This window comes from Neoarius graeffei, chromosome 16, assembly GCF_027579695.1.
Source record: "Neoarius graeffei isolate fNeoGra1 chromosome 16, fNeoGra1.pri, whole genome shotgun sequence".
Taxonomy (NCBI): Eukaryota; Metazoa; Chordata; class Actinopteri; order Siluriformes; family Ariidae; genus Neoarius; species Neoarius graeffei.
This window is the reverse complement of record NC_083584.1, coordinates 58,783,850-58,799,947: the sequence shown is the minus strand read 5'-3', so window position 1 is coordinate 58,799,947 and position 16,098 is coordinate 58,783,850. Positions and strand designations below refer to the sequence as shown.

General features: G+C 44.4%; 1 protein-coding gene across 5 annotated transcripts in view; it reads left to right on the top strand.

The window, feature by feature from the left end:
* Positions 1-16,098, top strand: part of agfg1a (ArfGAP with FG repeats 1a) — a 136,674-nt gene that overhangs the window by 57,443 nt on the left and 63,133 nt on the right. For all 5 annotated transcript variants that reach the window (XM_060943259.1, XM_060943258.1, XM_060943260.1 and 2 more), the window contains one exon: positions 1,773-1,866. In XM_060943259.1, the coding sequence (XP_060799242.1) occupies positions 1,773-1,866 (94 nt within the window). The remainder of the gene's footprint in view (positions 1-1,772; positions 1,867-16,098) is intronic.

The window sequence follows — 16,098 nt, the reverse complement described above, 5'->3', positions numbered from 1 at the left end:
GGCCGGTTGTGACCGAGGCTTTAAACGATATTAGATTGATGTATGTCATCTGGAAGGCCAACTTGTCGAGCACAGATCGTTGTAGTTGGATCGTAGGAAAATAAATTGATTCATCGATGTAGTAGATGAATCGTTACACCCCTACTCTCCATAACTGGATGAGGGTGAGAACATCATTGTCGTCTTCTGTCCGGTTATTACTGTGAGTGGTTTGGGGATCGCTTGATTCCATCGTTTAAAGGTGGGGAAATTTTGACAAGGAAAAGCACTTGAAGAACTTGCCGTGAAGCGGTCTTGTCCAGATGATAAATGATGTGGATGAACACTACTGTGCACGTGTAAGCCCCTCCTACTCGCCACTGATTTTGTGTTTAGGCAGTAAGCGGGAACAAGTTGCTCCTGAAACGAGATGTTGCGGAACAAGTAGCAGCACGTCGCAAAGTGAAGCAAGTTGTGCCCACCGGTTTCAAATGGTTCCAGAACGGGCAGTTGTGTCGGGGCAACTTGTTCTGGTGCAAGTGCCCGTGTAAAAGCAGCTTCAGAGTCCCAAATCCGTTCCAGCATGACTGTACCGGTGTGCACAAAGTGAGCTCCATGAAGACATGGTGTGTGAAGGTCGCAGATGAAGAATTCGCGCGAGTCCTGACCTCAACCCCATTCAACACCTTCGGGATGAACTGGAACACCAGCTGCACCCCAGACCTCCTCACGCAACACTAGTGCCTGACCTCACTGGTGAACACACATCATCCCTACAGCCACGCCCCAAAATCTAGTGGAAGCCTTCCCAGAAGAGTGGATCAATCTGGAATGAGACCTTAAACATGTGAAATCGGCAGCTTCAAAACAATTGATTTTTTTAACTGACAACCAAAAAAATTTAACCGGTTGATGTTGATTCGGTCAACCACCGGTCAAACGGTCATCGGTTAACATCCCTAGTTTAGAGGAGGGTGTAATGTTCTGTTAGCTGTGGAGTCGGGAGCTGCTTGTTGGCAGTGACAATCGCAGAAACTTCGCTGTATGGTGTGTTTTTGTTTATTCAGTAGCATGCTGACCAAACAAACCCCAAACCATAAGCATGTTTTTGTTAAAATCCTTTCACCAGGTGGTTGTCGAGTACTCACATGGCCAGCATTTTCACTCATAATTTGCTGTTTGAGCTCAACAGCGCAGGATGAGTTCTAATAATAATCGGCATTAAGATGATGTGAGAAGTGTTAGATTTGGTATTCCTCCTCAGGAACTAGCGGTTTGAGTGTGTCAGGTTTATTCGGCGCCATCCTTGGAACCAGCAGTTGAACTGAGTTTTGGAGTTGATTCAAACGTGGACAAGGCCACAGCAAGGTCAAATATCTGCTATAGTTGTTCATGAGCGGATTCTACAGTTTGAAGTATGTTTTAAGGGCATACGAATGAGTAACAAGAAAGACTTGGTGGTGGTGGTGGTGGTGTGATCCTCCATCTGTACCATTTTGTTGTGAAGTTTGACCTTTTTTTACGCAATCTGAAATGCCTTTCTAGTAAGGACTAGAGGTATATTCTTGTGTTATGAAATCGATCTGAACTTCCTGTTTTTCCACCTTTGTATCATGGTTGAACATTGAGAAACAAAAAAACCGGTCGCGCTCAGCCTTGATCCGTTGTATCACCAGGGCCGGACTGTGATAGAAACAGGACGATGTTTTATCGAGTCAAATCTCTGAATCAGATCATCGGTTTAACTCCGCAGGTCTGTTTAAACCTCTCTCTGTCTGTCTGTCTCTCTTTAGGCGAGGTCTGAACCCTCCCCACAGGGTGAAGTCCATCTCCATGACGACCTTCACGCAACAGGAAATAGAATTTCTACAGAAGCATGGAAATGAGGTAATGTTGAATCAGGGTGAATGTCACAACAGGACAGCGTTTGAAGAAGTCGTTATTGATCAGCGATCCTGTTCGGGCCTGATTATGTTCTCAGGGACGCATGACGCGCTTCAGCGGGTTTGACGAGGTGCTTCCTGTTTACCAACATGGCTGTTGTTAAGATGACTGAGGGCAGTGATGATTTTTCTTTTTTTTTTTTTTTTTTTGTGCATGTAATTTTTCTTCATGATGACAGAACGGCTAAAAACGAAGGTCTTTGAGATTATATTAGCTCGTTAAATCTGTCCGTGATGATAGTTTGTTGTTTTGAGGCGGAAGGATCGACATCGCTCATCACTAATGTGAACTGGATAGGTTTTTGTTTTTTTTTAAAGATTGACTTGTGTTCAATTACAAACCTGTGTAAATGTGTCTTGCACTTTCAAAAGACAACGCAGATCACTGCACAGTTGTCCAGTATTTCCGAAGCAGCGCGTGACCTCGTGCACCCTGTTACAGCGGGACGACAAACACCCTGACATCTCTGTGCAGAAAGCAAAACGCTCAAGCGGTGACACGGAGATTTTCTTTTCATCGGCTTATGAAAAGGTTGAAGCAACCAGCCTGCGATTTGGAAAATATGAGGAGAGTTATTCAGTTTGGTTTTTAAATCGATTGTAATTTGAATATTCAGCTCCGTGTGAACTCGATGACTGTTTTTAGGGCCCGAGCCCTATGGGCGAAGGCCCTATTGTTCTTGTAAGAGTTCACTATTATTAGGGCCCGAGCCCTATAGGGCGAAGGCCCTATTGTTCTTGTAAGAGTTCACTATTATTATTCTTCCGTCTTCTTCTTCTTCTTCTTTATTTTTCTCCGCTGTTGGGCCATTTTCGGGGCGCTTGCCATGGGCGAAAACGCACCAAATTTGGCACCAGTTCCGAGAATTGCCACCGCTACTCAGAACCAAAAGCCCAAACGTGGCCGGGGCTCAGGGCCTCTATAGCGCCCCCTAAGTCGTTGTGATTTTGGCCTCCCGCTTTAAGGTGCCTGGGTGCCGTGTAGTTTGTAGTAGTGGCATGCCATTTGGTACGCATATGTATCTCACTAAGCCGGACAAAAATGTAATGCCAATGCATTAGCCACGCCCAACAGGAAGTGAGGTAATTTCACTTTTGTGCGAAATGCATGGCCACGAAGACGGCGCAACTCCTCCTAGACTGTTCATAGGAATGTCACCAAAATTGATACACATCATCTACAGACATGGCTGACAAAAGTTACTAAATACGTTTCACGTAGGATAAACCGTTCAGAAGTTATACGTCAATCAATTTTCGATGCAAAATTTTACATGCTTAAAAATTCATAACAAATCTTCTGATTGCTCAAAACTGCTCATACTTCACACGCAAATCACTCATTGGGCTTCTGACATGTTACCCAATTTCTGTGATATTTCGCCACTGGGGGCGCTATTTTTGGGCAAAAAATCCAATCTTTCCTCAAATTTGGTCAAACTTCACGGCCACCCTCTTACTACCTCCCATGTCATGTATACCATGTTTTGGGGATTTTCGTCCATGGGGGGCGCTGTTTTTGGCCGACGCAATTGCTCCAAAACGGGTTTTTGGTAAATAATTCCATAATGCTTTTCCTTCACACCACTACCTTGTGACAGTACGTTGCTGTTGTAGACACTTACTTTTCCAACTCATAATTGCTCATGTACAGCATAGCGCCACCTACTGACATGGGAAAAACCAAAAAATTTATTCTTCAAAAATCTATATCTCATCTTCTATTTACTCAATTGTCATCAAACTTCATACGCAAACTCTTCATAGCTCTCCTGGCATGTACGCCAAATTTTGTGCACTTCCGCCCCTGGGGGTGCTGGTTATGGCAAAAAAGATATTGCAGCTTCTGATTTGTCAAACTTGGCAGGCAAACTCTTTACAAGACCCTTATTGGGGCGCTTGCCATGGTCGACAACGCACGAAATTTGGCTCCTTTTTCTTAGACTGCCACCGCTACTGAGAACCAGAAGCCCAGATCCAGGCGGGCCTCAGGGCCTCTATAGCGCCCCCTAAGTCATTGTGATTTTGGCCTCCCGCATTAAGGTGCCTGGGTGCCATGTAGTTTGTAGTAGTGGCATGCCATTTGGTACGCATATGTATCTCACTAAGCTGGACAAAAATGTAATGCCAATGCATTAGCCACGCCCAACAGGAAGTGAGGTAATTTCACTTTTGTGCGAAATGCATGGCCACGAAGACGGCGCAACTCCTCCTAGGCCGTTCATAGGAATGTCACCAAAATTGATAGACATCATCTACAGACATGGCTGACAAAAGTTTCTGAATTCGTTTCACGTAGGATAAACCGTTCAGAAGTTATACGTCAATCAATTTTCAATGCAAAATTTTACATTCTTAAAAATTCATAACAAATCTTCTAATTGCTCAAAACTGCTCATACTTCACACGCTAATCACTCATTGGGCTTCTGACATGTTACCCAATTTCTGTGATATTTCGCCACTGGGGGCGCTATTTTTGGGCAAAAAATCCAATCTTTCCTCAAATTTCGTCAAACTTCACGGCCACCCTCTTACTACCTCCCATGTCATGTATACCACATTTTGGGAATTTTCGTCCATGGGGGGCGCTGTTTTTGGCCGACGCAATTGCTCCAAAACGGGTTTTGGGTTAATAATTCCATAATGCTTTTCCTTCACACCACTACCTTGTGATAGTACGTTGCTGTTGTAGACACTTATTTTTCCAACTCATAATCGCTCATGTACAGCATAGCGCCACCTACTGACATGGGAAAAACCAAAAAATTTATTCTTCAAAAATCAATATCTCATCTTCGATTTACTCAATCTTGATCAAACTTGATACGCACACTCTTAACAGGTCACCTGACATATGTGCCAAATTTTGTGAACTTTTGCCACTGGGGGCGCTGTTTTCAGGCAACAATTTATATCTCGGCTTCTGATTGGTCAAACTTGATCAAACTTGACACAACAACTCTTCATAGGCCCCTTGACATGTATACCAAATTTGGTGAACTTTCACCACTGGGGGCGCTCATTGCGCTGTAGCAGTTGCAGGACAGGTGTTTACAGTCATGAGGCACCAGGAGTATGTTGTTTTGGTTGCCTTAAACACACATGACTTGTGGGGAATGGGTGGGCAGTCGGGAGCAAGTGTTGTAGCGTTACATACAGACTAATAGATGTCTAACAGAACACAATCCTATGTACCTATAGCTTGGTGACTGATGAGGTAAATACATTAATTTGGTTGGGAAGCCATGGCATAAAATGTTCTGTCCATGACAACATCTCAGCGCACCGTGTACTCTGTGTCCATTTCTGTGCTTTGTCGCCATTGTGGGAGTAATGTCTCTTGCCGAAGAAGCTGTGGAAGGTCTTTCGCGGGGACGCATGCCCCCGCCCCCCTTGGCCGCTGGCGCGAGGGCCCGTCGAGGCCGCTTGCGGCTTTAATTAGGGCCCGAGCCCTATAGGGCGAAGGCCCTATTGTTCTTGTAAGAGTTCACTATTATTAGGGCCCGAGCCCTATAGGGCGAAGGCCCTATTGTTCTTGTAAGAGTTCACTATTATTATTCTTCTTTATTTTTCTCCGCTGTTGGGCCATTTTCGGGGCGCTTGCCATGGGCGAAAACGCGCGAAATTTGGCGCCACTTCCGAGAATTGCCACCGCTACTCAGAACCAAAAGCCCACACTTGGCCGGGGCTCAGGGCCTCTATAGCGCCCCCTAAGTCGCTGTGATTTTGGCATCCCGCATTAAGGTGCCTGGTTGCCATTTAGTTTGTAGTAGTGGCATGCCATTTGGTATGCATATGTATCTCACTAAGCCGGACAAAAATGTAATGCCAATGCATTAGCCACGCCCAACAGGAAGTGAGGTAATTTCACTTTTGTGTGAAATGCATGGCCACGAAGATGGCGCAACTCCTCCTAGACCGTTCATAGGAATGTCACCAAAATTGATACACATCATCTACAGACATGGCTGACAAAAGTTACTAAATACGTTTCACGTAGGATAAACCGTTCAGAAGTTATACGTCAATCAATTTTCACTTCAAAATTTTACATGCTAAAAAATTCATAACAAATCTTCTAATTGCTCAACACTGCTCATACTTCACACGCTAATCACTCATTGGGCTTCTGACATGTTACCCAATTTCTGTGATATTTCGCCACTGGGGGCGCTATTTTTGGGCAAAAATTCCAATCTTTCCTCAAATTTGGTCAAACTTCACGGCCAGCCTCTTACTACCTCCCATGTCATGTATACCACATTTTGGGAATTTTCGTCCATGGGGGGCGCTGTTTTTGGCCGACGCAATTTCTCCAAAACGGGTTTTTGGTAAATAATTCCATAATGCTTTTCCTTCACACCACTACCTTGTGATAGTGCGTTGCTGTTGTAGACACTTATTTTTCCAACTCATAATCGCTCATGCACAGCATAGCGCCACCTACTGACATGGGAAAAACCAAAAAATTTCTTCTTCAAAAATCTATATCTCATTTTCTATTTACTCAATTGTCATCAAACTGCATACGCCAACTCTTCATAGCTCACGTGACATGTACGCCAAATTTTGTGCACTTTCGCCCCTGGGGGTGCTGGTTATGGCAGAAATGATATTGCAGCTTCTGATTTGTCAAATTTGGCAAGCAATCTCTTTACAAGACCCTTATTGGGGCGCTTGCCATGGTCGACAACGTACGAAATTTGGCTCCTTTTTCTTAGACTGCCACCGCTACTGAGAACCAGAAGCCCAGATCCAGGCGGGCCTCAGGGCCTCTATAGCGCCCCCTAACTCGTTGTGATTTTGGCCTCCCGCATTAAGGTGCCTGGTTGCCATGTGGTTTGTAGTAGTGGCATGCCATTTGGTAAACATATGTATCTCACTAAGCCGGACAAAAATGTAATGCCAATGCATTAGCCACGCCCAACAGGAAGTGAGGTAATTTCACTTTTGTGCGAAATGCATGGCCACGAAGACGGCGCAACTCCTCCTAGACCGTTCATAGGAATGTCACCAAAATTGATTCACATCATCTCCAGACATGGCTGACAAAAGTTACTGAATAGGTTTCACATAGCATAAGCCGTTCAGAAGTTATACGTCAATCAATTTTCAATGCAAAATTTTACATGCTTAAAAATTCATAACAAATCTTCTAATTGCTCAAAACTGCTCATACTTCACACGCAAATCACTCATTGGGCTTCTGACAGGTTTCCCAATTTCTGTGATATTTCGCCACTGGGGGCGCTATTTTTGGGCAAAACATCCAATCTTTCCTCAAATTTGGTCTAACTTCACGGCCACCCTCTTACTACCTCCCATGTCATGTTTACCACATTTTGGGAATTTTCGTCCATGGGGGGCGCTGTTTTTGGCCGACGCAATTGCTCCAAAACGGGTTTTTGGTAAATAATTCCATAATGCTTTTCCTTCACTCCACTACCTTGTGATAGTATGTTGCTGTTGTAGACACTTATTTTTCCAACTCATAATCGCTCATGTACAGCATAGCGCCACCTACTGACATGGGAAAAACCAAAAAATTTATTCTTCAAAAATCTATATCTCATCTTCTATTTACTCAATTGTCTTCAAACTTCATACGCAAACTCTTCATAGCTCACCTGACATATACGCCAAATTTTGTGCACTTTCGCCCCTGGGGGTGCTGGTTATGGCAAAAATGATATTGCAGCTTCTGATTTATCAAACTTGGCAAGCAAACTCTTTACGGTATTTCGCGGGGACGCATGCCCCCGCCCCCCTTGGCCGCTGGCGCGAGGGCCCGTCGAGGCCGCTTGCGGCTTTAATTAGGGCCCGAGCCCTATAGGGCAAAGGCCCTATTGTTCTTGTAAGAGTTCACTATTATTATTCTTCTTTATTTTTCTCCGCTGTTGGGCCATTTTCGGGGCGCTTGCCATGGGCGAAAACGCGCGAAATTTGGCGCCACTTCCGAGAATTGCCACCGCTACTCAGAACCAAAAGCCCACACTTGGCCGGGGCTCAGGGCCTCTATAGCGCCCCCTAAGTCGTTGTGATTTTGGCATCCCGCATTAAGGTGCCTGGTTGCCATATAGTTTGTAGTAGTGGCATGCCATTTGGTATGCATATGTATCTCACTAAGCCGGACAAAAATGTAATGCCAATGCATTAGCCACGCCCAACAGGAAGTGAGGTAATTTCACTTTTGTGTGAAATGCATGGCCACGAAGACGGCGCAACTCCTCCTAGACCGTTCATAGGAATGTCACCAAAATTGATACACATCATCTACAGACACGGCTGACAAAAGTTACTAAATACGTTTCACGTAGGATAAACCGTTCAGAAGTTATACGTCAATCAATTTTCACTTCTAAATTTTACATGCTAAAAAATTCATAACAAATCTTCTAATTGCTCAACACTGCTCATACTTCACACGCTAATCACTCATTGGGCTTCTGACATGTTACCCAATTTCTGTGATATTTCGCCACTGGGGGCGCTATTTTTGGGCAAAAAATCCAATCTTTCCTCAAATTTGGTCAAACTTCACGGCCACCCTCTTACTACCTCCCATGTCATGTATACCACATTTTGGGAATTTTCGTCCATGGGGGGCGCTGTTTTTGGCCGACGCAATTTCTCCAAAACGGGTTTTTGGTAAATAATTCCATAATGCTTTTCCTTCACACCACTACCTTGTGATAGTGCGTTGCTGTTGTGGACACTTATTTTTCCATCTCATAATCACTCATGTACAGCATAGCGCCACCTACTGACATGGGAAAAACCAAAAAATTTATTCTTCAAAAATCTATATCTCATCTTCTGTTTACTCAATTGTCATCAAACTTCATACGCAAACTCTTCATAGCTCACCTGACATGTACGCCAAATTTTGTGCACTTTCGCCCCTGGGGGTGCTGGTTATGGCAGAAATGATATTGCAGCTTCTGATTTGTCAAACTTGGCAAGCAAACTCTTTACAAGACCCTTTTTGGGGCGCTTGCCATGGTCGACATCGCACGAAATTTGGCTCCTTTTTCTTAGACTCCCACCGCTACTGAGAACCAGAAGCCCAGATCCAGGCGGGCCTCAGGGCCTCTATAGCGCCCCCTAACTCGTTGTGATTTTGGCCTCCCGCATTAAGGTGCCTGGTTGCCATGTAGTTTGTAGTAGTGGCATGCCATTTGGTACACATATGTATCTCACTAAGCCGGACAAAAATGTAATGCCAATGCATTAGCCACGCCCAACAGGAAGTGAGGTAATTTCACTTTTGTGCGAAATGCATGGCCACGAAGACGGCGCAACTCCTCCTAGACCGTTCATAGGAATGTCACCAAAATTGATACACATCATCTACAGACACGGCTGACAAAAGTTCCTAAATACGTTTCACGTAGAATAAACCGTTCAGAAGTTATACGTCAATCAATTTTCAATGCAAAATTTTACATGCTTAAAAATTCATAACATATCTTCAAATTGCTCAAAACTGCTCATACTTCACACGCAAATCACTCATTGGGCATCTGACATGTTACCCAATTTCTGTGATATTTCGCCACTGGGGGCGCTATTTTTGGGCAAAAACTCCAATCTTTCCTCAAATTTGGTCAAACTTCACGGCCACCCTCTTACTACCTCCCATGTCATGTACACCACATTTTGGGAATTTTCGTCCATGGGGGGTGCTGTTTTTGGCCAACGCAATTGCTCCGAAACAGGTTTTTGGTAAATAATTCCATAATGCTTCTCCTTCACACCACTACCTTGTGATAGTACGTTGCTGTTGTACACACTTATTTTTCCAACTCATAATCGCTCATGTACAGCATAGCGCCACCTACTGACATGGGAGAAACCAAAAAATTTATTCTTCAAAAATCAATATCTCATCTTCTATTTTCTCAATCTTGATCAAACTTGATACGCACACTCTTAACAGGTCACCTGACATATGTGCCATATTTTGTGAACTTTTGCCACTGGGGGCGCTGTTTTCAGGCAACAATTTATATCTCGGCTTCTGATTGGTCAAACTTGATCAAACTTTAAAAAACAACTCTTCATAGGTCCCTTGACATGTATACCAAATTTGGTGAACTTTCACCACTGGGGGCGCTCATTGCGCTGTAGCAGTTGCAGGAGAGGTGTTTACAATCATGAGGCACCAGGAGTATGTTGTTTTGGTTGCCTTAAACACACATGACTTGTGGACCACTGGGGGCGCTCATTGCGCTGTAGCAGTTGCAGGAGAGGTGTTTACAATCATGAGGCACCAGGAGTATGTTGTTTTGGTTGCCTTAAACACACATGACTTGTGGGGAATGGGTAGGCAGTCGGGAGCAAGTGTTGTAGCGTTACATACAGAATAATAGATGTCTAACAGAAGACAATCCTATGTACCTATAGCTTGGTGACTGATGAGGTAAATACATTAATTTGGTTGGGAAGCCATGGCATAAAATGTTCTGTCCATGACAACATCTCAGCGCACCGTGTACTCTGTGTCCAATTCTGTGCTTTGTCACCATTGTGGGAGTAATGTCTCTTGCCAAAGAAGCTGTGGAAGGTTTTTCGCGGGGACGCATGCCCCCGCCCCCCTTGGCCGCTGGCGCGAGGGCCCGTCGAGGCCGCTTGCGGCTTTAATTAGGGCCCGAGCCCTATAGGGCGAAGGCCCTATTGTTCTTGTAAGAGTTCACTATTATTATTCTTCTTTATTTTTCTCCGCTGTTGGGCCATTTTCGGGGCACTTGCCATGGGCGAAAACGCGCGAAATTTGGCGCCACTTCCGAGAATTGCCACCGCTACTCAGAACCAAAAGCCCACACTTGGCCGGGGCTCAGGGCCTCTATAGCGCCCCCTAAGTCGTTGTGATTTTGGCATCCCGCATTAAGGTGCCTGGTTGCCATATAGTTTGTAGTAGTGGCATGCCATTTGGTATGCTTATGTATCTCACTAAGCCGGACAAAAATGTAATGCCAATGTATTAGCCACGCCCAACAGGAAGTGAGGTAATTTCACTTTTGTGCGGAATGCATGGCCACGAAGACGGCGCAACTCCTCCTAGACCGTTCATAGGAATGTCACCAAAATTGATAGACATCATCTACAGACACGGCTGACAAATTTACTAAATACGTTTCACGTAGGATAAACCGTTCAGAAGTTATACGTCAATCAATTTTCACTTCAAAATTTTACATGCTAAAAAATTCATAATAAATCTTCTAATTGCTCAACACTGCTCATACTTCACACGCAAATCACTCATTGGGCTTCTGACATGTTACCCAATTTCTGTGATATTTCGCCACTGGGGGCGCTATTTTTGGGCAAAAAATCCAATCTTTCCTCAAATTTGGTCAAACTTCACGGCCACCCTCTTACTACCTCCCATGTCATGTATACCACATTTTGGGAATTTTCGTCCATGGGGGGCGCTGTTTTTGGCCGACGCAATTTCTCCAAAACGGGTTTTTGGTAAATTATTCCATAATGCTTTTCCTTCACACCACTACCTTGTGACAGTGCGTTGCTGTTGTGCTCACTTATTTTTCCATCTCATAATCACTCATGTACAGCATAGCGCCACCTACTGACATGGGAAAAACCAATAAATTTATTCTTCAAAAATCTATATCTCATCTTCTGTTTACTCAATTGTCATCAAACTTCATACGCAAACTCTTCATAGCTCACCTGACATATACGCCAAATTTTGTGCACTTCCGCCCCTGGGGGTGCTGGTTATGGCAGAAATGATATTGCAGCTTCTGATTTGTCAAACTTGGCAAGCAAACTCTTTACAAGACCCTTTTTGGGGCGCTTGCCATGGTCGACATCGCACGAAATTTGGCTCCTTTTTCTTAGACTCCCACCGCTACTGAGGACCAGAAGCCCAGATCCAGGCGGGCCTCAGGGCCTCTATAGCGCCCCCTAACTCATTGTGATTTTTGGCCTCCCGCATTAAGGTGCCTGGTTGCCATGTAGATTGTAGTAGTGGCATGCCATTTGGTACGCATATGTATGTCAGTAAACCGGACAAAAATGTAATGCCAATGCATTAGCCACGCCCAACAGGAAGTGAGGTAATTTCACTTTTGTGCGAAATGCATGGCCACGAAGACGGCGCAACTCCTCCTAGACCGTTCATAGGAATGTCACCAAAATTGATACACATCATCGACAGACAGGGCTGACAAAAGTTCCTAAATACGTTTCACGTAGAATAAACCGTTCAGAAGTTATACGTCAATCAATTTTCAATGCAAAATTTTACATGCTTAAAAATTCATAACATATCTTCAAATTGCTCAAAACTGCTCATACTTCACACGCAAATCACGCATTGGGCATCTGACATGTTACCCAATTTGTGATATTTCGCCACTGGGGGCGCTATTTTTGGGCAAAAAATCCAATCTTTCCTCAAATTTGGTCAAACTTCACGGCCACCCTCTTACTACCTCCCATGTCATGTACACCACATTTTGGGAATTTTCGTCCATGGGGGGCGCTGTTTTTGGCCAACGGAATTGCTCCAAAACAGGTTTTTGGTAAATAATTCCACAATGCTTCTCCTTCACACCACTACCTTGTGATAGTACGTTGCTGTTGTAGACACTTATTTTTCCAACTCATAATCGCTCATGTGCAGCATAGCGCCACCTACTGACATGGGAGAAACCAAAAAATGTATTCTTCAAAAATCAATATCTCATCTTCTATTTTCTCAATCTTGATCAAACTTGATACGCACACTCTTAACAGGTCACCTGACATATGTGCCAAATTTTGTGAACTTTTGCCACTGGGGGCGCTGTATATCTCGGCTTCTGATTGGTCAAACTTGATCAAACTTTATAAAACAACTCTTCATAGGTCCCTTGACATGTATACCAAATTTGGTGAACTTTCACCACTGGGGGCGCTCATTGCGCTGTAGCAGTTGCAGGAGAGGTGTTTACAATCATGAGGCACCAGGAGTATGTTGTTTTGGTTGCCTTAAACACTCATGACTTGTGGGGAATGGGTAGGCAGTCGGGAGCAAGTGTTGTAGCGTTACATACAGAATAATAGATGTCTAACAGAAGACAATCCTATGTAGCTATAGCTTGGTGACTGATGAGGTAAATACATTAATTTGGTTGGGAAGCCATGGCATAAAATGTTCTGTCCATGACAACATCTCAGTGCACCGTGTACTCTGTGTCCAATTCTGTGCTTTGTCACCATTGTGGGAGTAATGTCTCTTGCCACAGAAGCTGTGGAAGGTATTTCGCGGGGACGCATGCCCCCGCCCCCCTTGGCCGCTGGCGCGAGGGCCCGTCGAGGCCGCTTGCGGCTTTAATTATTCTTCTTCTTTATTTTTCTCCGCTGTTGGGCCATTTTCGGGGCGCTTGCCATGGGCAAAAACGCGCGAAATTTGGCGCCACTTCCGAGAATTGCCACCGCTACTCAGAACCAAAAGCCCACACTTGGCCGGGGCTCAGGGCCTCTATAGCGCCCCCTAAGTCGTTGTGATTTTGGCCTCCCGCATTAAGGTGCCTGGTTGCCATATAGTTTGTAGTAGTGGCATGCCATTTGGTATGCTTATGTATCTCACTAAGCCGGACAAAAATCTAATGCCAATGCATTAGCCACGCCCAACAGGAAGTGAGGTAATTTCACTTTTGTGTGAAATGCATGGCCACGAAGACGGCGCAACTCCTCCTAGACCGTTCATAGGAATGTCACCAAAATTGATACACATCATCTACAGACATGGCTGACAAAAGTTACTAAATACGTTTCACGTAGGATAAACCGTTCAGAAGTTATACGTCAATCAATTTTCACTTCAAAATTTTACATGCTAAAAAATTCATAACAAATCTTCTAATTGCTCAACACTGCTCATACTTCACACGCTAATCACTCATTGGGCTTCTGACATGTTACCCAATTTCTGTGATATTTCGCCACTGGGGGCGCTATTTTTGGGCAAAAAATCCAATCTTTCCTCAAATTTGGTCAAACTTCACGGCCACCCTCTTACTACCTCCCATGTCATGTACACCTCATTTTGGGAATTTTCGTCCATGGGGGGCGCTGTTTTTGGCCAACGCAATTGCTCCAAAACAGGTTTTTGGTAAATAATTCCATAATGCTTCTCCTTCACACCACTACCTTGTGATAGTACGTTGCTGTTGTAGACACTTATTTTTCCAACTCATAATCGCTCATGTGCAGCATAGCGCCACCTAATGACATGGGAGAAACCAAAAAATTTATTCTTCAAAAATCAATATCTCATCTTCTATTTTCTCAATCTTGATCAAACTTGATAGGCACACTCTTAACAGGTCACCTGACATATGTGCCAAATTTTGTGAACTTTTGCCACTGGGGGCGCTGTTTTCAGGCAACAATTTATATCTCGGCTTCTGATTGGTCAAACTTGATCAAACTTTACAAAACAACTCTTCATAGGTCCCTTGACATGTATACCAAATTTGGTGAACTTTCACCACTGGGGGCGCTCATTGCGCTGTAGCAGTTGCAGGAGAGGTGTTTACAATCATGAGGCACCAGGAGTATGTTGTTTTGGTTGCCTTAAACACACATGACTTGTGGGGAATGGGTAGGCAGTCGGGAGCAAGTGTTGTAGCATAGCGCCACCTACTGACATGGGAGAAACCAAAAAATTTATTCTTCAAAAATCAATATCTCATCTTCTATTTTCTCAGTCTTGATCAAACTTGATACGCACACTCTTAACAGGTCACCTGACATATGTGCCAAATTTTGTGAACTTTTGCCACTGGGGGCGCTGTTTTCAGGCAACAATTTATATCTCGGCTTCTGATTGGTCAAACTTGATCAAACTTTACAAAACAACTCTTCATAGGTCCCTTGACATGTAGACCAAATTTGGTGAACTTTCACCACTGGGGGCGCTCATTGCGCTGTAGCAGTTGCAGGAGAGGTGTCTACAATCATGAGGCACCAGGAGTATGTTGTTTTGGTTGCCTTAAACACACATGACTTGTGGACCACTGGGGGCGCTCATTGCACTGTAGCAGTTGCAGGAGAGGTGTCTACAATCATGAGGCACCAGGAGTATGTTGTTTTGGTTGCCTTAAACACACATGACTTGTGGGGAATGGGTAGGCAGTCGGGAGCAAGTGTTGTAGCGTTACATACAGAATAATAGATGTCTAACAGAAGACAATCCTATGTAGCTATAGCTTGGTGACTGATGAGGTAAATACATTAATTTGGTTGGGAAGCCATGGCATAAAATGTTCTGTCCATGACAACCTCTCAGCGCACCGTGTATTCTGTGTCCAATTCTGTGCTTTGTCACCATTGTGGGAGTAATGTCTCTTGCCAAAGAAGCTGTGGAAGGTATTTCGCGGGGATGCATGCCCCCGCCCCCCTTGGCCGCTGGCGCGAGGGCCCGTCGAGGCCGCTTGCGGCTTTAATTATTCTTCTTCTTCCGTCTTCTTCTTCTTCTTCTTCTTCCGTCTTCTTCTTCTTCTTTATTTTTCTCCGCTGTTGGGCCATTTTCGGGGCGCTTGCCATGGGCGAAAACGCACGAAATTTGGCACCAGTTCCGAGAATTGCCACCGCTACTCAGAACCAGAAGCCCAAACTTGGCCGGGGCTCAAGGCCTCTATAGCGCCCCCTAAGTCGTTGTGATTTTGGCCTCCCGCATTAAGGTGCCTGGGTGACTTGTAGTTTGTAGTACTGGCATGCCATTTGGTACGCATATGTATCTCACTAAGCCGGACAAAAATGTAATGCCAATGCATTAGCCACGCCCAACAGGAAGTGAGGTAATTTCACTTTTGTGCGAAATGCATGGCCACGAATACGGCGCAACTCCTCCTAGACCGTTCATAGGAATGTCACCAAAATTGATACACATCATCTACAGACATGGCTGACAAAAGTTACTAAATACGTTTCACGTAGGATAAACCGTTCAGAAGTTATACGTCAATCAATTTTCGATGCAAAATTTTACATGCTTAAAAATTCATAACAAATCTTCTAATTGCTCAAAACTGCTCATACTTCACACGCAAATCACTCATTGGGCTTCTGACATGTTACCCAATTTCTGTGATATTTCGCCACTGGGGGCGCTATTTTTGGGCAAAAATTCCAATCTTTTCTCAAATTTGGTCAAA